Below are 25,053 nucleotides of genomic sequence, written 5' to 3' on the forward strand. Positions count from 1 at the left end.
TTATGGTGCTGGAGGAGACTCTTGAGAGTCCCATGGACTGCCAGAAGATCAAACGTATCCATTCTGAAGGAAATCAGCCCTGAGTGCTCACTGGAAGGACAGATCGTGAAGCTGAGGCTCCAATACTTTGGCAACCTCATGAGAAGAGAAGACTCCCTGGAAAAGACCTTGATGTTGGGAAAGATGGAGGGCACAAGAAGAAGGGGACGACAGAGGATGAGATGGTTGGACAGTGTTCTCGAAGCTACAAACATGAGTCTGACCAAACTGCGGGAGGCAGTGGAAGACAGGAGTGCCTGGCGTGCTCTGGTCCATGGGGTCACGAAGAGTCGGACATGACTAAACGACTAAACAACAACATCATATTGTGCTGTTTGTGAATCAGTTTAATTTATTTCCAGTTTGTTTTCAAGCTAAACCCAAGGCACTGTCTCAAGCTGGTGTTGAATCAGTGCATATCAAGAACTACCTCCTCCAATCTCACATGAAACTGCTCATGACCTTTGCTCAGTTTCTGATACCCTTCTTGTTCCCCTGTCAACAGAGATGTAGTGGGTGGGAATGAAAGAGAAGGCCTTTTCAACAGCATTCTAAAAGAGATTAGTGGGCCCCCTTCTGCTTTTGTCTATTATTTTATTTCAGTGCTTGTTGGTTTCCAATAGGGATCTGGTGGGAGACTGTGTTACCTTAAGGCTGAGCTATATAGGCCTTTGGTTCAATCCAACAGAGGATTGTTAACCTGAAGAAAAAAGAAGAGTATTATGGCACCGTAAAGACGAACACATTAGTGAGGGCATAAACTTTCATGGACTAGTTTACTTCTATTGCTATTCTATCCGTATGAATTGCTATCACCCCATGGACCAGAACCAATTATATTACTGTATTGTAATTCATGAAACAGTTGTTGATAATATCCAGGCATTTCTAAGTCACGCAATAACTATTTCTCAATTTAACCCACTGAAACTCTTTATGCTTTGCAATATAAAGCTGTACAGTAATGTAATGAAAAATTATTATTTTTTCCAGGATAGCCATTCTAAGGCCCCTTAACAGTGTTCTGGGAAGTTGAAATGTTCCCCCATTCGCTCTGGTTCAGATGTTCAGATTGTGTCATTCCTTAGGTAGCCAAAAGTGACACATTCCATGCACAAAAGGGTAGTATCAGCAGGCTTGAGAGAAGCCTGAACGCTGCACACGGCTACATTTGACTGTACATCCGACCTGCAAATACTAATAAGAGAACTACCACCACACACAAAGCGCTAAGTCTTAGCAGGGCTGGAGACGGGAGCCCCAAGAATTGTAACAGAACAAAAAAGAGACAAAAATCCCTTAAATGGGAGGACACCCCCCCCCCGCAAAAAAAGGGCATGCTCAGCTAGCATGGAGCGTAGGCTGATAGAAAACGGCTGCAGCGTTCTGTTGCAAGTCCAAAAAAATACGAAATATGTAAGATGAGATCTGGGAAATAACGACCAGGCACTTCCAGCTTGTTTCTACTCCAACCCCCCCCCCCGCATAAGATTTATTGATAGATTCACAGGTTACCAACTTCCGGGTTCATCTCCCTCCACGCTCCCGGCCCCCCCCCCTTTTAAGGGAGGCGTGGACACAATTTCCCAGCAGGCCTCGCGTTTCCTGCTCCGGCCCTCCTCGCTTCTCGCCCCGGCTTTTCCCATCGTCCCTTGCGGGGCGGGGCAGCCAAAGTGGCTGAGTCCTGCCTGGCAACGGAGGAGAGCCGGAGAGCGAGGCCGGGAGGCGCAGGGCAGAGCGGCGCGAATGGTGCTCGCGTGGCGGCTGCGAGTTCATGTGGCGCCTGCTCCGCGGCACGCTGAGAGCCCTTCCCGGCCTGAGGAGGCGGCGGCCGCCGCAGCCGCGGCCGAGCGGTTCGGGCCCCGCCAGCGGCGCGCTGCCCGCCATGGAGCGGGCCGTGGTGCGCTGCGTGCCGGCCGAGCCTAAGCTGAGCGTGTCCTTCGTGCTGGGCGACGGCAGCGCCCGGCACATGCAGCGCGACCAGGCGGAGCCGCTGGGCCGGGCGCTGGCGCGCATCGCCAACAACGCCGGCAAAGGCCACGCCAAGGTGGCCAAGAAGAGCAAGAAGGCGCGGGCCGAGGCCGAGGCTGCCGTGCCGCCGCCGCCGCCGCCCGCCGTCTGCCTCTTCTCCCAGGACGGCGAGGCCGTGGCCGAGGACGTGCCCAACGCCGAGGCCTGGCAGGACGGCGCCGTGCTGCAGATCGGGGAGGCCCGCTACCGCGTGGAGCGCAACCCGCCGGCGCTGACGGAGCTGCAGCTGCCGCGCTCGCTGCTGGCCGGCTTCCCCGTCTGCCCCAAGCTGCGCGCCGAGTTCGGCTCGCCCCGCGACTGCCTCTTCCGCTGGTACCAGGAGCAGAAGGCCGAGCCGGCCGTGGGGACGGCGGCTGCCGCTGCTGCCGCGGGGGAAGCTCCGGGCGGCTGGGTGGAAGCGCCAGGCGGCGCCGAGCGGGTCTTCACGCCCAGCAACGCTCACATCGGGCTGCGCCTCAAGCTGGTCTGCACGCCGGGCAACGGGCAGCGGCGCTACGGGCTGCCCCGCGAGGTGGAGAGCAGCGGCCCCGTGGAGGCCGGGCCGGGCGCCTGCACTTTCGACGCGCGCCACCTGTACACCAAGAAAGTGACCGGGCCGGGCCTCATCCGCACCGTCACCTACAACGTCCTGGCCGACGTCTACGCGCAGACGGAGCTCTCGCGGACCGTGCTGTACCCGTACTGCGCGCCCTACTCGCTGGAGCTCGACTACCGGCAGAACCTGCTGAAGAAGGAGCTGGCCGGCTACAGCGCCGACATCATCTGCCTGCAGGAGGTGGACAAATCCGTCTTCGCCGACAGCCTGGGCCCCGCGCTGGACGCCTTCGGCCTGGAGGGCCTCTTCAAGATCAAGGAGAAGCAGCACGAGGGCCTGGCCACTTTCTACCGAAGGGACAAGTTCAGCCTCCTCAGCCAGCACGACATCGCCTTGAACCAGGCGCTCCTCGAGGATCCCCTGCACAAAGAACTGCGAGACAAGCTGGCCCCCTATCCGGAGGTGCAGGAAAAAGTGCACCAGCGGTCCTCTGTGTTGCAGGTAGAAGTTAAAGGGAGAGGGGGTTAGGGGGATAGGGAATGGCGGAAGTTGGCTCTAAGCTGAGTAAGGGGACCAGATCGAGAGAAAGCCAGGCTTCCTGTACTTTTCATGCAGAAATTGAATAGGTACACTTTTTTCAAAGCTGTCTCTCCATGAAAGGTGCGCCAGGCTGTTTCCCTTTACATCCCATTGCTTTGGGGCCAACTGCTCTCCCCTCAATACTCTTCCCAGGCCACACACCTCAGTGGTCCTGTTCCAGGCCCTCTTCAGGTCCTTTTGTCTTGCTGGAATGTGTCTGAATTGTAGCAATGCCTCTTGCTTGCCTTGAATTGAGATTTCTATGTTGAGGGAGGGGATATGGAAACCTTTGATTCTTGTGTGTGTCAAGAATGTAGCCTGATGCATAATAGTTAGAGTCACATCCATTGCTCTGGCCACTTTCTTTTACTTCTTGCCCAGCCCATCTCAGGCATTCAGCCTCCAGATGGTTGCCCATAAGGGAATAGAAAGTTCCTCACCCCTGATCTATGGCTAGGTATGAGCAGAACTTTTTTTTAAAAAAAACCCCATCAGAAATAGACCATCAATCATGTATCCTAAATCCCCATGTTCAGGAAAATCTGTTAGTGCCTCTTTTCCTCTAGAGCAGAAGTAGGGAACCTGTAGCCCTCCACATGCTGTTTGACTCCAACTCCATCCACTCAGCCAGCAGAGCCAAATGGTCAGGAATGTTGGGAGTTGTAGTTCAGCAACCTCTGGAGGGTCAGGGGCCAGAGGGTTCCCCATTCCTGCCCTACAACTTTGATGTCAAATGAAGGATTGCTAGGCTGGAGTTACAGCTAGCAATTCCAAATGGAGTTCCACTTAATACTTGTAAGCAGTGTTAGAAACTCAGATATGAAAACTAGGAACTAAACGGTACCTTAAACCTAGGTTATGGGTGCAACAACAGAATGTCTGGGTGCGCTTTTTTTATAACAAGAATACAGTGCTGAAAATGAATGAACTGTGGCTAAAATATTACATTGATTTTTCACATGGTCTAGGCCTTTCTCTGCCCACTCCCCTAATATTCTTAATAGGGCTCTTCTCCAGTCTTCAAAGAGTAGGCAGAAGTGGGGCGGCAGAAAAAGGTCCTCCTTTCCTTCCACTCTGCCGTTTTAATCTGAAATCTTAGTTGTGGTACTGCGCCCAGAGCTCGGAAACTGCTCATGCAAATGAAATTCCCTGTCGCAAAATGCGCCTAGAACAATGGGAGTTTCAAACACTACTTGTAAACAGAACATGGCTTGGAAATGGATGCCAGGATATAAAGAAAGGGGAGTAGAGTAAGCTTAGTTCAGTCCAGCTGGTTGACAGTGGGGGTGGGGTGAATGAGAGACCCACACATCATATTTATAATTTTAGGCCGGTAGCTTTATTAGCACAGAATTGTTATAAGAAGTCAGTTTTAAAATACAGTAAGCCTGCAACTTATGCAGGAGTTATGTGCCAGGTTTTGCACCTAAAGCGAAAATCATGTATACTGTAGTAAAAATCCATTGGGTTCAGTGGTGGATGAGGTTGCCCAAGACATTTTTCCTGGAACCCTGCTATCTATTATCTATCCATCCATCTATCGCCACATGTGTAAAGCTGAATGCACTCAAGATAGATGCATGTTGCCAGTTTACAGTACTTTCTGGCTTACCGTAATTTCAATGTTCCTTGTAGGTTTCTGTTCTTCAGTCAACAAACGATTCTTCAAGAAAGATTTGTGTTGCCAACACCCACCTATACTGGCACCCAAAAGGTAATTCTGTTAACAATACAATGAACCATTCTAGGGTATATTTTGGGCCCTGAGGTGGGTTATAAATTCAATATATTTCAGTATTTCTAGTCCACATTTTCATAAAAAATGCAGCATGTGTTAAGCAACAAACAAAATTACAATGCCATCAGTAAAAGCTGGGGGGTGGGGTAGAATCCATGTTTCAAAGACCTGTCTGAATATCATATTTTTCTGGAGACGTATAAAAGTAGGCAGGAATGATTCCTGATGTGGGGAACCGCCAGAAGTGTCCAATCAGAGAATCTCAGTGGTCACAGTACTAAGAGCCCAAGTTGTTTAGGGCTTTGTGAACTAGCACAAGAACCTTGACTCTGGCCCAGTAGCAAACTGGCAACCAGTGCAACACACTCCAGTGAACAGCTGCTGCATTAGTTGCAATTTCCAGCTCAGATGCACAGGCAGCTCCACATAAAGCAAGTCTTGGGGTTATCAAGTAGTAATACATATGCAGTGTGTGAATCCTTTCATGAGAGCTGTTGACTGAACTGACACCCTGAGTAGCCTCAATAAGGAAAATGCTTCCTAGCCTAATTGCTGGACAAATGTGTGTAATTCCAAAGGAAAAGAAATACAGTGGTACCTTGGTTCCCAAATGGCTTAGTTGTCAAACAAATCTGCTCCCGAATGCCGCAAGCCCGGAAGTAAGTGTTCCAGTTTGCAAATGTTTTTCGGAAGCCGAACATCCGAGGCGGCTTCTGACTGAGTACAGGAAGCTCCTGCAGCCAAATGGAAGCTGCACCTTGGTTTTTGAACGGTTTCGGGAGTCGAACGGACTCCCAGAATGGATTAAGTTCGAGAACCAAGGTACACCTGACGCACCCTTGGCTTTTTTGAAATGGCTTGCATTTGTAAGTGGTGATAAAAATTCCTCGGAGGGTTTGGGGTGGATGTTGAATGACTTAAGCTGAATTTTAAGTCTTATTGGTTGAAATGACTTTAAGCCTGAAGGTTAAAAATAGGTCCTTATTTTTATTTTGTCCTTAGGTGGGAACATCCGTCTAATCCAAGCTGCAATAGCATTGTCTCATATTAGGCATGTAACACATGACATATATCCTTCTACTCCTGTCATATTCTGTGGGGATTTTAATAGCACACCATCAAGTGGAGCATATAGTTTCATCAGTTGTGGCAGCATTGCTGAAGAGCATGAGGATTGGGGCTCAAATGGAGAAGAGCAGCGGTGCACAATGTCTTTAGCCCATCCATTCAGACTGAAAAGTGCTTGTGGAGAACCAGCTTATACTAATTACGTTGGAGGCTTTCATGGATGTTTGGACTACATTTTCATTGATGCAAATGCTTTAGAGGTTGAACAAGTAATTCCACTGCCAAGTCATGAAGAAGTAACCACTCATCAGGCCTTACCAAGCGTTTCACACCCTTCAGATCATATAGCACTAATATGTGACTTAAAGTGGAAGTAGACTAAAAAAAAGTTGGTATCTGTTCCTTTCTCTTAAGCAAGAAATTTGGGTTACTTAGGAGAATTCAACTTGAATCCTGGCTTGGCTACCAGCTTTTACAAAAGATAATTGGATAAAATGTGTTTATATGCCTATTAGGAATGTTAAACCAGATTTTCATCTCTCTGTAACTTGTCATAACCAGGATGTTCTTATGGCAAACACTCCCCCTTTTTTACACTAATAAGGAAAGCAATCAATGTTTAATGCTTCTTTTAAAGTTAAATTATCTTGTTTCCTTTTCATATGGTTTTTGATTAAGGATATTTTGTTTAAACTGAATTTATATAAGAATTGGAACAACTAGAAGGGTTTTGGTATTCCCAGCAAGTAGTATGCCCTGTCAATATATTGCTGTTGCCTTTTGAAAAGATATTCCTTGACAAGCTGCCAAAATTGAATATACTTATGTTGACCCTACACAAATGTCCATATCAAAAGTTAGCATTCCAAAAATGATTTGACACAATTACCTGCTCTCAGGCAATGTGGGGGGAGCTGTCCATGTAAACCAAAATAATTGTGCTTAAATAAATAAAAATCATGATTATATGTGAAAGTGTTGATTCCCCCCCCCCCCCCCAGAGTATGTAAAAGGTAATCTACAGTGATTCTGAAGTCTTTTGATAATGTACTGAAGTGTAAACAGAACTTGAAAAATACAGTTTGTCTCATTTGCTCTTACTACTGCAATTGATTTATTTTTCTAGTTGGCTGTGTCTCTATGCAATGAAGTTCTGAATTTCCAGTTATGCATGCTTCACAGCATAGAAATGATTCACTTCAAAATGTCATGTTATGTATGATACAGGGCCACTTTGGGTTGAGAGGATAAATCTGTGTACATGTTATATATTTAGATATATATTTGGGGAAAGTGACATGGGAGGAAAAGTCTACAAGAGAAAGTTGCAGTAGTGTAGTCACAAGTTGACTAGAGCACAAGTTTAAGCAACAGGTAAATGAGTATGGAAACACAAATGCTCTCGAAAGAGGGAGTGGACAGTATAAACCTTCATATATATATATACTGTAGGTTCTGATATGTTTGTACCTTGTTAAATGAGTCTATTGCTTTGCTCAGCTGTATGAGCATAGGGACGCAGGTGGCGCTGTGGGTTAAAGCCTCAGTGCCTAGGACTTGCCGATCGAAAGGTCGGCGGTTCGAATCCCTGCGGCGGGGTGCGCTCCCGCTGCTCGGTCCCAGCGCCTGCCAACCTAGCAGTTCGAAAGCACCTCCGGGTGCAAGTAGATAAATAGGGACCGCTTACCAGCGGGAAGGTAAACGGCGTTTCCGTGTGCGGCTCTGGCTCGCCAGAGCAGCGATGTCACGCTGGCCACGTGACCCGGAAGTGTCTCCGGACAGCGCTGGCCCCTGGCCTCTTGAGTGAGATGGGCGCACAACCCCAGAGTCTGTCAAGACTGGCCCACACGGGCAGGGGTACCTTTACCTTTTATGAGCATAGTGGCCCCTCCAAGAACTGTTGAAGACAAAATGTGGGCAGCCCCAATGTGTACAATCTTGCATGAACACGTGAAAAAATAACAGATTTATCTGCTAATAACAGTAATTAATAGGGAGAACACTACTGATTTGATCTTCCCCCAGTTCTGCTATCATACTACTTGGAGCTAAACCATGGTCTGTCTGAACCTGGGCCTTAATGCTTGTTGTAACCAAGGTTTGTTCTTGGCTTACCTAGGCTTGCACTAAGCAAAACAAGGGCTCAGCTGTTGGTAATGTGCAGTAGGAGGACCATGGGAAAGGTGAAGCAGCCCTGGTTTAGCCTGCGAATAGCTGCACACATTCATGCTTTGGCATGGTTTGCCTTAGTGCTGCATGCAGACTGGGCCATTGTATGCATACAAATACTTAGAAGCCCTCCTTTGTGCTGTATCTGTGATGGTTTAAAGAGCTCAGTGATATTGGAGACAGGGCTCGTGTGTGTGTGGCCCTTAAACCATCTGTGTTGGGCCTTGCATGTTCAGGAAAATGCCTAAATGGACTTCCCCACCTTACTTATCCATATTCAAAGTTTTTCCCTAACCTCTGCCTGTTAATCTGGTGTAGGTCACCCACTCAGTTCCCTCTTTAAATCCCCCTTTAACTGTGCCTTATTATTTTTTAACAGTCCATGTCTTTGCTTCTTGACCTTGCTCGTTACTGCCAATCAATCCCCAAAGCACTTTTACGCTTGTTGCAGGTTGATTTTAAGTGTCTGCAGTTAAACATCTGTGGTTTCAGCACACTATTGATAGGAGTGTTAAATAAGAATAAGTGCCAGAAATACCACTCTAAATGTTTTTGTCCAAGGAGGGGAGCTAACCTGTGGCCATCCAGATATTGCATTTAATCAGCCCCAGCCAGCATGGTCAATAAGAGTTAGTTTGCCAGCATCTGGCGGGACAAAGATTAGCTGCTCCTGGATTTAAGATTTGCTAGATCAACCAGAAGAAACCTGGAAGGATAGTTGTTCATACTTCTTGCAAATAGAAGCAAACAGCTGCTTACCTATTTCTACCTTTACTTTTAAATTTCTGTTACATGAAAATGGAAAATACAGTCTGACAAACTGTCTGCTATACTATATACCATGAAAGGTGATATAAATATAAAAATATAAGAGGTGGAACAGAGAGGGTCTGCCATTTTAGAGTCAAAATATATGCGCATTCCTGGGTGCAGCATTATCTTCCAGAACCTTCTTTAAGAATGAGAATCCTGGATAGTTTTCAAGCTTTGAACAAGGTAACCCGTATTTGATGCATTTTATGTTACCCCTCATATGTAAAAAATAAACTGGCAATACTTAAGATCTAACAAATCTATGCTATGATTATAGGTATAACCTAAATTATAGGCATACTCTTGTAATATTAATACAGCCACTGAGTCTAGTGAATTTCATCATGAAATATTCACCCTCCAATTGGTGTTACTTCTGCCACATTCAACAAGCTTCAAAACCTTACTTTGCCATTGGCCTTTCAGCTGTATTCTTTCCTACACTACCACGTACTTCAGTAGATCAGTTTTATTTATGCTTCTCCTCTAGCACGGCTGTAGTAAATCAACTTGTTTCAAGCTGCTCTTCAGAACATGAATGCCCCAAACACTGCAAACCTCCAACATAGGATGGAAGAATTACTAAGCCCAGCAGCATGTAACCTTTAACCTTTACTGTCAATCTTCTCCACCTCTTGTGAATTCCTGATTTGGCCTATTACCCAAGTGTTGTGTAACAATGCCACATTTTATATTCTTTTATAAAGAATGTGGTGGTGGTGGTGGTGGGAGAAAAGAGTGGGGGATTCTGGTATGTCTGGTGATGTGATGGTGGATCTCACCCATGGTAAACTATATAGACACTATATTGAACAGGTATGGGGAGACCTCAAGCTTTTGGCCTCCAACTCCTGTCAAGGATGGTCAAACCCTACACCAAAGGATAAACGGACATAAATCTGGTATCAGGAATCAAGACAGAAAAACCAGAAGGAGAACACTTCAATCTCCCAGGAGATCTCAAAGTAGCTGTCTTATTACCAAAGAATTTCAGAAACAGACTGAAAAGAGAAGTTGCTGAATTGCAACTTATTACCAAACTTAAAACCATGGAGAGACCTGGTCTGAATAGAGACATTGGATTCTTATCTCATATTTTTAGCCATCTCACCCCTTGCTTTTTCCTGTAAGACCAATTGCAGTCATTAACAGTCAACAGGTTTACCACAGTTATCAGCCAATCACCCATTCTCACCACCCTTCTGAGAAATACCCCTCCCCACCCTCTCAATATATATAAGGGACTGGTGACTACTGTTTCAGCATATCTGAAGAAGTGTGCATGCACACGAAAGCTCATACCAATAACAAACTTAGTTGGTCTCTAGGGTGCTACTGGAAGGATTTTTTTAAAATTTTGTTTCGACAACGGCAGACAAACATGGCTACCTACCTGTAACTAGAAGGATGGCAACTGTAATCCAACATATAGAGAGCAACAAGTTCCCTGCACCTGACACAAAGTAAATACTAATTGGCCCTATGACAGAAGCAACAGGGCGGATTGTAATTATCAGAGATACAAAAAGAACAGAGGTGTCAAGATTCCAGACACAACTGCAGAAGCTGTGTATTTCACAAAATGTCATGTTCAGATTTCTGTTCAAGCATGTGCTATCTCACAGGGTTTCTGCGAGGTGGCAATTCAACACATGCTTCAATTAATTGTCTGGAGAAAGTGCATGATTCAGATGTGTTAAAAATAAATGGTTCCCTTTACACTTACTGCTGCTTTAGACTTCTGTCCTACGTGTAGAGCAGTCAGTGTTGCACACCTTAGACTGTAGAAGCATGACGTTGCTGTGAGAGTTTCTCTTGCAAAGCACACTAATTTTCACTTTATAAAGGTAAAGGAACCCCTGAGCGTTAGGTCCAGTTGTGGCTGACTCTGGGGTTGCAGAACTCATCTCGTTTTATTGGCCGAGGGAGCCGGCGTACAGCTTCTGGGTCATGTGGCCAGCATGACTAAGCCGCTTCTGGCAAACCAGAGCAGTGCACAAAAACAGTTTACCTGGAGCGGCACCTATTTATCCACTTGCACTTTGATGTGCTTTTGAACTGCTAGGTTGGCAGGAGCAGGGACCGAGCAACGGGAGCTCACCCTGTCGCAGGGATTTGGACCGCTGATCTTCCAATCAGCAAGCCTTAGGCTCATTGGTTTAGACCACAAAGATTAAATATGAACATCCAAGACATTTCAAAAGTAACTGTGCCTGTCCTATATGATGAGTTATCCCATAAATACTGCATGAAGTGCCCTCAGCCTGATGAGGACTTCAAATCTCTTATTGTAACTCTATATACCAGGGATGTCCAACCAGTAGATCGTGATCTACCGGTAGATGCCTGGCTGATCCTGGTAGACTGGGATCCTTATCATGTACAAAAAGTTATGGGGGAAAGGCTAAAAAAACTGTCCAACCTTCCCCCCAAAAAGCTCAACTCTGGGCAATCCACCCACCCCACACACGCTCCTCCTCCCTCCAATGACAATGGATAGATCACCGCTCCTCCTCCCTCCAATGACAATGGATAGATCACTGCCAGGTTTTTTTATACTGGGAGTAGATCACAGTCTCTTGGGAAACAAAAAAATTCCTTCCAGTAGCACCTTAAAGACCAACTAAGTCAGTTCTACTGGAAGGAATTTTTTTGTTTTGACTATGGCAGACCAACACGGCTACCTATCTGTAACAGTCTCTTGGGAGTTGGACATGCCTGCTATATACCAACTTAAACTACAATAAGAATTCAGGGAGGTCCTTACTGCAGATGATGATACAGCATTGGAATCTAATACAGTGGTACCTTGGTAATTGAAGTTAATTCATTCCGGGAGTCCGTTCGACTCTTGAAACCATACAAAAACCAAGGAGTGGCTTCCGATTGGCTGCAGGAGCTTCCTGCACTTAAGTGAAAGCCGTGTTGGATGTTCAGTTTCTGAAAAACACTCACAAACCAGAACACACACTTCCGGGTTTGTCGCATTTGGGAGCCGATTTGTTCTGACAACTAAGCCGTTTGAGAACCAAAATACCACTGTATTTCTGGTTTACTGTATTTCCTCTCAGTGTGCCAGTTCCGAATTTGGCTGGAGTAAAATGAGAGGGGGAGGGGACACTGAAAACTCAGCTTAGGAAAGAGGGATATGAGAGTAAAATACAGACGATGTTAGATTTTCTAAGCAAGTGAACTACAGGAAAAGGGTTGCTAGCAAGCACAATGCAGTCCTCTCCAATTAAGTATGAAACTGACACACTATTTGGGCAGTTTGTACTTTATTACAATTTTCAACTGTTAGTACTCTCATATCTGGACATTTTAATTTAGATTTACAGCTTCAAAAAACACTTTTACAGGATTTTAGTCTTGATGATTAACCAACTACACTGTACACAAGTTTAACTGCCCATCTTAATTTTTTGCCAAATTGAAAACAATTCAAAGGCTATTCAGATCTGTGTTTGTGTTCAAAGTACAGAAAAAACTCCGTTTATTGAAAAAGAATAATCTGTCACACATTCATATTATCAGTTCCACAAACTTAAGATTCAAGGAGCATACACAAAGCTATACATCTGTTTCATTTTTATTAAGAATAATTCTTAGTAGGTTATGAAGAAATTAATCCATTGAGTCTGAAGAATTTTCCAAAATCTGTCTTCATGAAGATATGTTCACCAATAAACAGTAAACTTTAGCAGAACTATTATACACTGGGCAAAACAGGCTGATATCAAAAAGCAACATGCAACAACAGAAAAAAGATACAATATAAAGGAAGACAATCTGCTGAATATTGAAAACCTCAAAGAGCTTGTTGCAACTGGCACAAAAATGTTCTACCAATCAGATTCAATTCACACAAAGGCAAAAGTGGATTGACAGAACCCAAGGGGTTAATTAAATGTTCCTCAGTGAAGAATATTTGAATAGTGTTTTAGAGCATTTTTCTGACGAACAATAATAGGAAGTGTTTTTATAAGAGAGAGAAATAAATATAAATGGAATGCTAGATTAAGTCAGCAGACTGTCTTAAGGAATGAAGTAAGATATCAGTAACTTAGAGAAGAAAAGGGGAAAATCTTTTTAAAATGTACTTAATTTAATTGGGGCTCAAGAAGCATTCAAACAGATTTCAAAAGTCACAACTATATTCAGGCATTTAGGCTAACAATAGAAGTAAAAATCAGAAGATACACTTTTTCCAAATTAAGGAGTTTTCTTTTTAACCCAAGCATATTGTTACCCTGGCAACATATAGCTTGGGTGAAGAATAATTGGCAACAAAATAAGTCAAAATGCTGTAATATCCTGCCCAAACCAGTTCCAGATACTGTACTGTATAATAACCAAGATGCAAACTAATTTTGATGTAACAAGCCTAGACCACTTATATCAAACATGTCCCTGGTGCGAAAGTCATCCAGTTAGCGCTTTGATAGCTCATTTGACAGCCAGTCAAGTCCCTCATACAGACCAGTTCCTTGTGTAGCACAGGTAGCTTGAACATACCACTGTTGGGAATGAGAAAATGAAATATTTAATATCATACAGTCCATTTTTGAGCATGTTACAGCTCTCCAAGAGAATATTCTCATCCCCCCCCCCCCCCTTCTTGCAAGGCAAATTCAAACATCAGAACATAAAGAAGCTCATTTGGCCAAGGCATAGATTAGAACACGGCAGGAAGACCAAGTAAAGTGAAAAACTAGAAGGGCAACACAGGAATTATGAAATCTCTAGCTGAAACATCAAATGAAAGGTCTTAAAGAGCCATCACTCAGCATAAAGGGAACGTAGTCAATCCATAGAGCTGCTTTAGACAGGAACATACAAGCAGGACATTCCAACACCCAAAAATGTAAAGGGGTAAGACAGATGCCATCTCAAGTAAACACACACACACACACACACACACACACACTTTACTGTATGGAACTATGACTAATTATGACTATCAGAAAAGATAAATAGTAGTCATTTTCTCTGCGCAAATGCATGATAACAGAAAAGTAAAGGTAAAGTAAAGGAACCCCTGACCATTAGGTCCAGTTGTGGCCGACTCTGGGGTTGCAGCACTCATCTCGCTTTATTGGCTGAGGGAGCCGGCGTACAGCTTCCAGGTCATGTGGCCAGCATGACTAAGCCGCTTCTGGCGAACCAGAGCAGTGCACGAAAACACAGTTTACCTGGAGCGGCATCTATTTATCCACTTGCACTTTGATGTGCTTTTGAACTGCTAGTTTGGCAGGAGCAGGGACCAAGCAACGGGAGCTCACCCCGTTGCAGGGATTCGAACCGCCGACCTTCTGATCGGCAAGTCCTAGGCTCTGTGGTTTAACCCACAGCGCCACCCGCGTCCCTTTTGACAGAACAGTACTAGCTCCAAGAACAACCTTCAGTGATTTAAAACCTAGCAGAGGAACTCAACAGTTTGGATCCAAGGATAGCCTTGTTAGACATTTCTACTTACATAGAATGGGAAAGAAAAGCACTTGCTATTCATACGTTCCAACTCACAGAATATATCAAGATAGGGAGAAAGCCACATGGCAAACTATTTTTTGCTTTACGGTACTTACAGTTCTGTTGCGCAGGGACTGAAGGCCTAGTTTATCTGTCATTTCACTTATTGCCATGGCATTTGGCAAGTCTTGTTTGTTTGCAAAGAGAAGCAGCACTGCATCTCTCAACTCGTCTTCCTGAAGCTGGAGGAGGAAACACCATGCTAGTTATTTCCCCTGTTGATAGTTGTTACCACCAAAAGTACAAGTTAGGGAGGGTTCGGGGCTGGCAATATTTTTGGTCCTTCACATTTCTCCCAGTAGTTTTCAGTAGCTAGTTGATTTAGTTACCATCAGTGCATGTAAGCAACTCAGACAAGAAACACTATGTCAAGTTAGGGTGATAGTTGCAAGAAGGATTTCACTGAAACCCAATAGGGAAGTTCTGAGAAGCACCACCTCTCATATTATTGCCTCTAAACACAGAACAGTGCATCCTAACATCCTACACTAAAATATCTGATGTTTTGTAAATTAACCCCTCTTGATTTTATTAGATATGGAGGACTAAACCATCGTAGTCAGACACAGAAGGAGTTCAGATTGAGTTAGAGGCAGTTACCATTTTCTGGAGTTCTTCTGCTGCTTCCTGGATTCTCTCTCTGTCGTTGCTATCTACCACAAAAATGAGACCCTGAAAAGAAAGTGTATTTCTCATCAAGTTTGTTTGACATCTGAAATACCATTCAAATAAAATCTGAAGTCACCATTATAGAGATATTTAATGAATCTTTACTCCTGTGACAAATGGGAATATATGCAAGAAATCAGAAGGTATCAGAGACCAAAGATCCATGCGAACTATTCTATCACAAAGGGCTAACACCTCAGAAGGGCCAGGGACACTAACAGTTTAGTCTCATTGTTTATTTTTAAGGCAACAGTAACATATTACAACTTCCAGCAGAAAGCAATACTCTCTTCAGCAGAGGAATTATTGCAACAGTGTCATCCCAGTCAACATGAATAGAAGCATTTTTATTTGCAAACAATTCACAAAGTTGTCACAGCAGGCTGTCAAGAGTGCTTCTACATCACTAGGATGGTTTGGCTATAATAGTTGTTGCGCTGCATGGAGCAGTTGTGCCAAATCACGTTGTTCAGATGCAGTGATGATGGTGAATGAAATTTCTTCCCTACCACAAGTATAGGTTTTCAAAATATGCTCCAAGCGGTGTATAGTCAGGCTTGGCTCATGTTTTCCACCAGCTGTGATCCACAGACCTCATTGCTGTTTCACTGCTGGTAGATTTTTGTAAAATTGCAGCAAACAGTATTTGAACTGCCTGGTCAGAGAGAGGCAGCTGTTTACTCTGCAAGCCCAACATGTAAAAGAGAGAACCATCAATAAACTACACCCACCCACTTGACAGAGGCCATTAGTCTCCAGAGGTATACTATTTTCACTGATGCAGTTAGTGATCTGTCTGTGGTAAGGACATAATTGGCTCTTGAACTCAGATCATTATTTGCTTGGCCTCTGAAGAACCAACTTGAGCATACATCCTGCTATGTGCACAAGGCCATTAAAAGGTGGAATGCAAAACTGCACAAACAGATGTCTCCCTTCCTTTGCCCACTCAGAGCCCATGTGCCCCCAAAATATGTTTGAGGGTCCCCCAACCCTCTGAAGCAAAATTTGAAGGTATATGGAGGGCTTCAGGGAGCAAGAGAGGAAGCACAGCCTATTTATTAGTTTGAGGAAGGGTGACAAAGAGCACATGGAACCATATTTTCCTTTTAGGCCTAACCGAATGCAAATTATTGCCTATTAAAACCTTGGACAGCTTGGATTCTGTGTGCCTTAGTACTAGTTAAGTCCACAGTAGCTTTAATGGTCTCAGGAAAATTATCACAATGCCGATTTGAAAATTCCAGTGTTTTAAAGTAGCACTGAAAGTTAGTGTTGGCCTATGCTGCTATTGGGATTATACTGGGGGTGGGAGGGTATTAGTACAAATCTTTTTACTAGGCAGTATAACTTTACACCAGTCTACAAAAGAGAGAGTGAAAATGGAATTGGCAAAGCATATGTCAGAGGAAATACCTGTGTATTCTGAAAATAATGCCTCCAGAGTGGCCTGATTTTATCTTGACCACCAACATCCCAAACAGTGAAACAGATGTTTTTATATTCTACTGTTTCCACATTAAAACCTAAATGGAAAAAAAACCACAATTATGACAATAAGGACCAGCGATCAACCAATTTTCTAGCACTACTCAAGCTAGGCAGATGTGAGCCCAATGACCAGGAGAGCATGGGGTGTCTTAACTCCCTAAAGGACTATGAAATAAATTTAATAAATATAAGTCACCAAGCTCTGCAATTACAGTTTTACATATTCATGCTTTAAGCTCTATGTAGAGCAGGTATTTGCCAAACATTTTCAGAAAACTATTACATGTTAGTTTTCAGAACAATTCTGGTTTCTTTAATTTGTCTATACAGTAGCACCTCAGCTTACGTTACCCTCAGGTAACATAAACTTCGGGTTGCAAAAGTGGCAAACCCGGAAGTGTTTCACCACGCGCGCATAGGCAGAAGCAGTCCCTCTGGTTGTGGAAACCTCAGGATCTGACCGGAGCTCCGGAACAGATCCCATCTGCAACCGGAGGTACCACTGTATTACAAAGAAATATATTAAGACCTGGCAGAAGAAAAGCTGGTCTTAGAAGCAAGAAGTGTTCCAAATTCACCAGAAGTATTTTTCACATGGCTATCAGCCGCTTGAGACCAAGTGAAGACCTCAGGATGACACCTGAAGTCTCCACCATCTGGAGGAACATGCCTGGGGATCCCTAGATCTTGACTGTTTTCACACACCAGCAGCACATCCTGTAGAATTCTATCTGGGTTTTTTTTTCTCTGCACAATCAGAATGAATTTCAGGACAAGTCATATTGAAAAATATGACTTTCAAGCTACCTGACCCAAAAATGGCAAGTGGGCATTTCGTTTTGGCAACTGTTAAGTAACCCTGGTTTAAGGAGCCATTTGGTGCCTATATATCTGAGTGGAAGCAAATGGAAGATGTTGCTAAAATCTATGTAGCAATCACATACATCTTCATCCCCAAGTGTTACATTGGTTCCAGGATGCTCTCTTTGTTGGCTTTCCTACCCAAAGCAAGAATCCCTCATTTCAGGGAAAATTCACAATCTTTCAGGAATTGTGAAATCCAGTAATATGTACCATAAGCATAGTGTGGGAACAAACTTCAGGAGTTCTACCTCTATCATATTCTCTGGCAAGTTGCTCTATATCAATTCCTGAAAACATAGAATATATATTTTTTGTTTCAAAGTTTAAAACAAAAACGGTTGTTCATATTGACAATATGTATCTGATCTTGCTTACCAATTGTGGGAATTGTAGTGACAATCTCTCCTAACTTCAGTTTATACAGAATGGTTGTTTTTCCAGCAGCATCCAAACCAACTAGAGAAAACAAATGTTTATTAGTTTAATAAAATGAACACCCCATTTCATAAAATCTGTTTTGACAATGAAAAACAAAGACTGTGGTACATTTTAAAATCAAATAGCTAGTTATTACCGTACTTTTAAAGATGTTTTTTTAAAATAGAATTTCCATTCTGGGTTAGTTCAGGCATAATTTTATACAATGTAAACCAAACTAGATATAATACATGTTCCATTCTTTCATTGTACTCCGCAATTCCCTCCCTAGTTTGTCAAGTAAGCCACTTATTTGCCTTACATCCAAACTAGACCTCACTCATAAGAGATGATAACCAAAATTTTGAGAAATGTGGCTCTCTGAAATAGATTCAGAGACAGACAACCTGTAACATCAACTGAAAATTGCAGTTTTTGGCTTTCTGTGACTATTTTACTGCTTTTAAAAATGAGACCAACGTCCTTGGTATTATATATGGACATAACATGAAGTTCCCAGTAGCTTCCTCAGAGTACGGCTAACAAACTCAGTGTTGGCTATTAACAAACCATAGTACAGTCGTACCTTGGATCCCAAACGCCTTGAAAGGCAAATGTTTTGGCTCCCGAATGCCGCAAACCCGGAAGTGAGTGTTCCGGTTTGCGAATGTTCTTTCGAACCCGAACGTCTGACACGGCTTCCGATTGGCTGCAGGAGGTTCCTGCAGCCAATTGGAAGCTGCACTTTGGTTCCTGAATATACTTCTGGAAAGGATTCTGTTCGACTTCCGAGGTACCACTGTAAATGGCAGAGGTTAACACAAAGCAATCAGAGCATAAAAGAGTTTATTCTTTAATAATTGAGTGGGATGTAGGGTGGGGGAATCCTGAGACCTCTATATTACTCCATCTGACAGTGAACTGAGGGAAGGAATGCCGACAGTGCTGTAGTCAAAATAGGGAAACTGAGAAACAAGAGGTCAGGGGAACCCCAGAATTTGTAAAGGTAATGGCATGAACAGAATCACTATTGCTAGGAGTGGAGGATACACTGCATGAACCTTCAGAATATTTCGAACATGAGTAAACAATAACGAAAGTGCACCTGGTAGCTAGATCACACATCCAAAATGGTTTTCAAAGCTCATTTTTTTACTGCTTAAAACTTAAGAAAACCAGGAAAATTATCCTTGTATAACAGTTACAGATAGGTAGCCGTGTTGGTCTGCCATAGTCAAAACAAAAAAAAATCCTTCCAGTAGCACCTTAAAGACCAACTAAGTCAGTTCTAGGTATGAGCTTTCGTGTGCATGCACACTTCTTCAGATACACTGAAACAGAAGTTTCCAGACCCTTCTATATAGTGAGAGGGTGGGGAGGGGTATTACTCAGAAGGGTGGTGTTATACAAAATTATCCTTGTATAACATAGTGCAAGAAACCTTGGTTTACTATAAATTACAGCTGTAAATTATATAAGCTCAAAATCCTATGGTTTCTACCCTATACGGTTATGGACCCAGTTCTACATGGAGCAACTAAAATGTTTTAGTTTCTTTTCCTCACTTTACTGTTAGGTGGTCAAGTACAAATGCTTTAGTACATTTTTTTCAATAAAACAAGTTTATAAGTCTTCAAATAGTGGTGGAATAGGTCTTCTACTAGTGCAAGACAAGATGTAGTCTGAGATTGCCTGCAGTACTGACAGAGTACACCGAATGTATTTTGTGGGCAGAATAGTAAATCATTAGGGACTATTTAATTGTTAATTAAGGAAATATTAAAATGCCGTGTCTGAGCTAAAAAAAAATTAAGTTGTGCTATAAATTATTTTCACTGCATTCTTAGCACAGTGTAATCTGGGACTGAATGCTAAAACACTAAATAAAAACGAAACAGAATTACTGCATCTTTCATTAAAAAAAAACCTTCAGCAAATAGTTGCTAGGGTAGAGCCCAAGGACTATGGCACTGACCAAGGTATCTTCCGTTTCTTGAATAAGCTATCAGAATTATCCTATACTGCATATTAAAAACTGGCTTTTCTATTTTTGCATCTCCCCTATTATCCATTATTTCACACCAAGCAGTGTTTAGCAATTACAGTATACAATGAGGCTGCTACCCTGAGAACTGAGTGGAAGAAAACTGCCCCTTTGTCACATACCACAACAGCCTTCTGCAGCCACAAAACAGCTTATCTGAAAGTGGGGGGAACCTCCTGAACAGCATTTTATGGGGCACAGGGATTGTTGCTCAAACATGCACAACCAACTAGAGAAGCTATTAGAGATTAGTGGGGTTACAAGGAATAAGAAGGGACAAGGAACCACACTTCCACTCACAGTTCTCAGGATCCAAGCTAACAAAGCAGGCTGCTAATTTTTCAATTTAAAGAGAATACATGTTGGGCATAGCGCTTTTTTGCACCTGCATGAACTATGCCACCGCAGAACAAAGTGAAAATGATTCCCCATCACCACCGCAGGCTATTACAGGGAATGGGAGGCTTCCTTCTAGTCCCCTCTACTTGGTCAAGGAATGAGAACTTGAAGAAGCCATAAGAATGAAAAGGGGGCTTTGTTATGTCCAACTGAGATCCTTTTACATACAGGTGCTTCACTTGCATGTGAGAAGCCTGTGCAGTGTCTTCCTTCCTACAGTATATATAGGATCTTGGAATAGTGCTTATTATATTGTCTTCTGGTGTTTGGTAAATGAGAATGCTTTCTTCTGATGTTATCTAAAGAACTTTCCGTACAGGCTGGAAAGTTTAATGTGCTGTCTATTTTTTCAAGCTCTGCTGAGTGAAAAATAAATTCAGCATGTTCTTACATATTGACAGTATATAAAACGTACAAATCTAAGATCTGCAGCTTCTAACGCATTTGCTTTACCTTCCTGCCTTTTCAGGGCAATTCTATATTCTGGAACAGGGAAGGCAACCAAGATATCGCATTGGTTAACGACCAGTCTTATGTGAATAAATTGGGTTTTTTAAGTTATAAAATTGTTTTGTTAGTTAAGCCAAGAAATATTTACAGAAGAGGTTTTTATAAAGAAAAAGTCAAGTGCATGAATACATGCCATCTAATCTTCACGTGACCTGTAAATCCTGTGGCTGGGATTCAGAACTCCCTTGAGAGGTACTTCACTCTAGGAGTCTCCTGCTGGGGAGGTGGGGACCTTTTGCTCTGCAATGGATGAGATTCTGGAATAATGTGGGAAATGGTGCAGGGAAGAATCAACAAAAAAAATGCCCCCCCTTCTCCAGCAGAAGCCTCTACTGTACATCATATGAGTTTGAAGGCAACAACAATTTAGAATGCCTTAATGGGAGCCTAAGATCTAGATGCTTAAACTGCTCTTAACACCAACAGTGGTAAAGCTGGATATATAATATATAAGCTACAGTAATCTAAAGCTACGTAACAAAGTTACCATCAGATATGTTGATATTAGATGTAAGCAAGATTCATTACCACTTCCTGTGGTACCTATCTCCTAAAACGTTCCCTGTGAGAAAGGAGATAAATAAACTATAATTATTATTATTTATTGAATTTATATAACGCCCTATACCCAGAGGTCTCTGGGAGGTCTTCAGGACTAGGATTCCATCTTTTTTTGACCTTCAAAGTGCACAGATAAGGGAGACTAGAAGGCATTGCTTCGTGTTGATTAATGCCTAAGCAAAGAAAGATGGATAAAAATGAAGCTGCTTATTTAGTATACATTGAGAAGTGCTGAAGGTTTTGACTGAAGGGAAAATTGAGGACAGTCCAGATGAAGCTGTAACAGGAAAATCTTTGGTGTGTAAGGTATTTGCATGGGTTGGACATATTTTTGAAAAACACACGAAAGATCCACTTTACTTTTCTATAAAGCTGATTGTCTACTATAATCAAAGCATCACCATTCAGATTAGCAATATAAATATCTAATGTACCATTTCTAACAATATCAGTAATTGCTAGGGAGAAACCAAACATCAGCTGCTTTGTGGGAAGCAACATGAGAATGCTAAGTGTTCTGAAGTAGTTGATAAGGCTCCAAAAGTCTTAGCACCACTAGAGACACAGAATACAACTTAGTATGTTTAATACTGGCAGAAGAGATAAATGACCTGGTTTTGAGTCCACTTCTATGTGTAGTCCAGCCAAAATGAAAACTTAAACACACATGGTACTGTCTCATCAGCAATTGCTAAGAAGAGTACTTCACCTACAGTGACACACATACAAGCCTACTTCACCCCTCCCCCTCCAACACATGCCAGGAGAAGGAGATTGGAAGCTTCCATTTCCTTCTTTGAAGTAATCCAAACCCTGAAGTGTAGTTAGTTTAAATGATGGTTTATTGCAACAAGACCACAGCTGATCTTGACTTGTTCCAATAAACTATAGTTTAAGCTAACCATGGTTTGTGCTTGTCAGATGTAACGACAAACAAAATTTATTTTAAATCTGGAAATGGATTCTTCAATCTCTTTCTCTGGCATGTGTCCAAAGAAACAGGAGGAGGGAGTGCTCAAATCCAAGTAGGCCTGTTTGCGTAGCATTAAGCCATTGTTTAGTGTTGCGCCCAATGTGTCCCTTTACGAGTTATCATCTCAGACACAAACACAAGAGATAATTCTAGAAGAGACACTGGCCTTTTAAAATTCAGATTACGGTAACAGAAGCCCAAACAGAACTTCAACACTCAAAACAGTTTGTGACTACATACTATCGTTCTAGAATTTGAAATGAAATTTTTGAGGGGAGGTATGTCAGCATGTTTAGCATCATAATCTTAGGATATTCCCACATGCATTATAACAATAATCCATTTTAAGTCACAGTTCTCTCACTAACATAGTTCAATTGGCTGCAAAGTGATCCGCCAGGAAAGACCCCTTGTGTTGTACTTAACAGCAAGCATTTGAGACAATTAAGAGCTGGTTTTTAAAAAGCTGTGTCTAGACCATAGACACTTAGGGATCCAGGATAAAACAACACTAGCACTCATTAATTTGATGGGGAATGGGTTAGGGTGCAATATTAACCCTGGCTGGCAGCAATGGAGCTTTATGGAGCAGTACAGCCAGTAATGCATTCACAGTGTGATGCTCATGCTGGCCAAGGCAAGGGAAAAAACACCAGCTTTGGGCAAGCATATAGGAGAGTTTCCCTGCACAGGGTTGGGCAGAAGGCTATCTCCACACCATCCAAAAGCCCTCCAGCATGGTGGATCTGAGGCTTGGGCTGTACTGCCCAAGGATGACAAGACAAGACAAAGCACATATGGGTGACATTTACCATTTTAAAATTGCAGCCATGCATCCTTGAGACCACAGAGCAATTCCAAATTCAAAACCAATGACCTTTCACAACAGCCACTGTATATAATTAGGGCAAAATCCTTAGTTAGCATACCAGGCTATCAACAGGATACAGGCAAAGAGTTATAAGCATCTTTCTGTGAACTACCCAGCTCAGTACAGTATTGATTTGTGTGATCTTAAACTGAATGAACCAACAAGAGGCAGGGCATGCCCCTTAACTCCATACATAAAAAAGCAAATACAAAATGTGCGTCTCATTTTAATAAAAACTAACAAATACGAAGAACCACCCTGTCCCAAATACTAATGGCATGAAGCAATGTGGATATATGCACACTGATTATTCACCATCCCAAAAGTGTTGTGGGATAGGATGAGAGGCAGGGGGAGAAGTTATGCTAATACAATTGTCTGTAACAAAACAAAAAAAACTAGGAGACAGCCGTCAGTGTAACTGACTCTTCCATTTTTATTTGCAGTATAATTATTACCGCATTTCGCTTTACATTTCTGCATTTGGAAAAAAATGGTGCGTGTATTGTGTATGTATGTATGTATGTATGTATGTATGTATTAAAAGAACAATTCCTACGATCACCACAACAAACGCGAAGGCTCTCTGTGTGCGCCGAGGGTTAGCAGGGATCAGACTGACGGCACCGGACTTATTTTGAAACACAGGAAGCCCATCGGGACGGAAAACGAACCCACATCCTGAAAAGAGCAGAAGGCCCCGGGCGAAGATAAATTCCGCTCGTTCTAAAAATGTCTCCCAAGGTGGATTCCTTAAGAACGTCCTGCAAGGAGGGCGGGGGGGGGGTGGAGGCCATGGAGACCCTCCCTTCCTCTCTCTCTTTCTCTCCCCTCCCTCTCCTTGTCTCCCGACAGCACAAGGCCTGGCCCGAACAATGCTGCCTGCCGCCTGCCTGGCGTCCGCCCGCCCGCCCCACTGCTGTGGCTTCCCAGCCCCCGCGAAGACTCTAACAGTCCCCCCCCCTCGCTAGGAGAACAGGGAGCGACGGAAGCAACCGGCCGCCGGGTCCTCTGCCCGGGGTGGGGTCGCCTCAGGCCCGGCTCGCTACCCCGGGCGGAGCGGGTGTGGAATTGGGGGGGGGGGGTTTGAAGCGCCTCTCTCTCTTTGCCCGCCCGTCTCACCCATGAGGATGCGCATCTGCTTCTTGCCGAAGAGGCGCGAGAAGAGGGAGGAGATGGTGAGGCCCATGGCGGCTGGGCGGAGGTAGCGGCGGCGGCGGCGCAAGAACGGAGCGGGCCGAGTGCAAAGGCGGCGGCGGCGGCGGGGAAGGTGAAAGCAAGAGGCCCCGGTCCCTCTTTCTCGCTACTTCTCTTCCTCCTCCTCCTCGTCTCCTCCTTCCTCTCTCGCTCCCGCAGAGACGGCGAAACCAGCTGAGCTTCGGGAGCGGGCGAAGGGACCGCGGCGTCCGCGCACCGGGGCTGATCTGTGTCGGGGGAGCCTGGCTCTCTCTTAGCTCTCTCTTTTCTCTCTCTCTCTCTTTGCCACGTCACGGCCGCCCCGGCTCCAACGCGGACAAAATCGCGTCACGCCCGCCACATCCTCACCGCGGCACCACCCACACGAACCTCGAGCAGGCCTCACGACACGCAGGAAGACTACGGCTCCCAGGCCGCCTCTCGCCGCCGCAGCCTTGGCGGGTCTGGTTTTCGGCTCGCGAGGCACGATGGGAAACGTAGTCCTCAAGAGGCTCGGCTGCTTGCCCCTCTGGAAGGAGAGCTTGTGTGTGTGTGAGAGAGAGAGGGAGAGAGAGAG

At 43.9% G+C, this 25,053-nt stretch overlaps 2 protein-coding genes across 2 annotated transcripts; one reads left to right on the plus strand and one right to left on the minus strand.

Annotated features, from left to right (window-relative positions):
* Positions 1-1,578: 1,578 nt before the first annotated feature.
* PDE12 (phosphodiesterase 12) lies at positions 1,579-7,090 on the plus strand. Its single transcript, XM_083726179.1, has 3 exons — positions 1,579-3,106; positions 4,820-4,898; positions 5,925-7,090. Exons 1-3 carry the CDS (start codon positions 1,814-1,816, stop codon positions 6,365-6,367), a joined length of 1,815 nt encoding a protein of 604 aa, XP_083582305.1. The 5' UTR covers positions 1,579-1,813; the 3' UTR covers positions 6,368-7,090.
* Positions 7,091-12,233: 5,143 nt separating this feature from the next.
* On the minus strand, positions 12,234-25,026 carry ARF4 (ARF GTPase 4). Its single transcript, XM_083726183.1, has 6 exons — positions 24,423-25,026; positions 17,901-17,981; positions 16,587-16,696; positions 15,102-15,173; positions 14,558-14,683; positions 12,234-13,489 (listed from the first exon to the last, which is right to left on the minus strand). The coding sequence occupies exons 1-6, from the start codon at positions 24,487-24,489 to the stop codon at positions 13,403-13,405; spliced, it is 543 nt and encodes a 180-aa protein (XP_083582309.1). The 5' UTR covers positions 24,490-25,026; the 3' UTR covers positions 12,234-13,402.
* Between the last annotated feature and the right edge of the window lie 27 nt (positions 25,027-25,053).

This window comes from Podarcis gaigeae, assembly GCF_964106915.1.
Source record: "Podarcis gaigeae genome assembly, chromosome: 2".
In the NCBI taxonomy this organism is placed as follows: Eukaryota; Metazoa; Chordata; class Lepidosauria; order Squamata; family Lacertidae; genus Podarcis; species Podarcis gaigeae.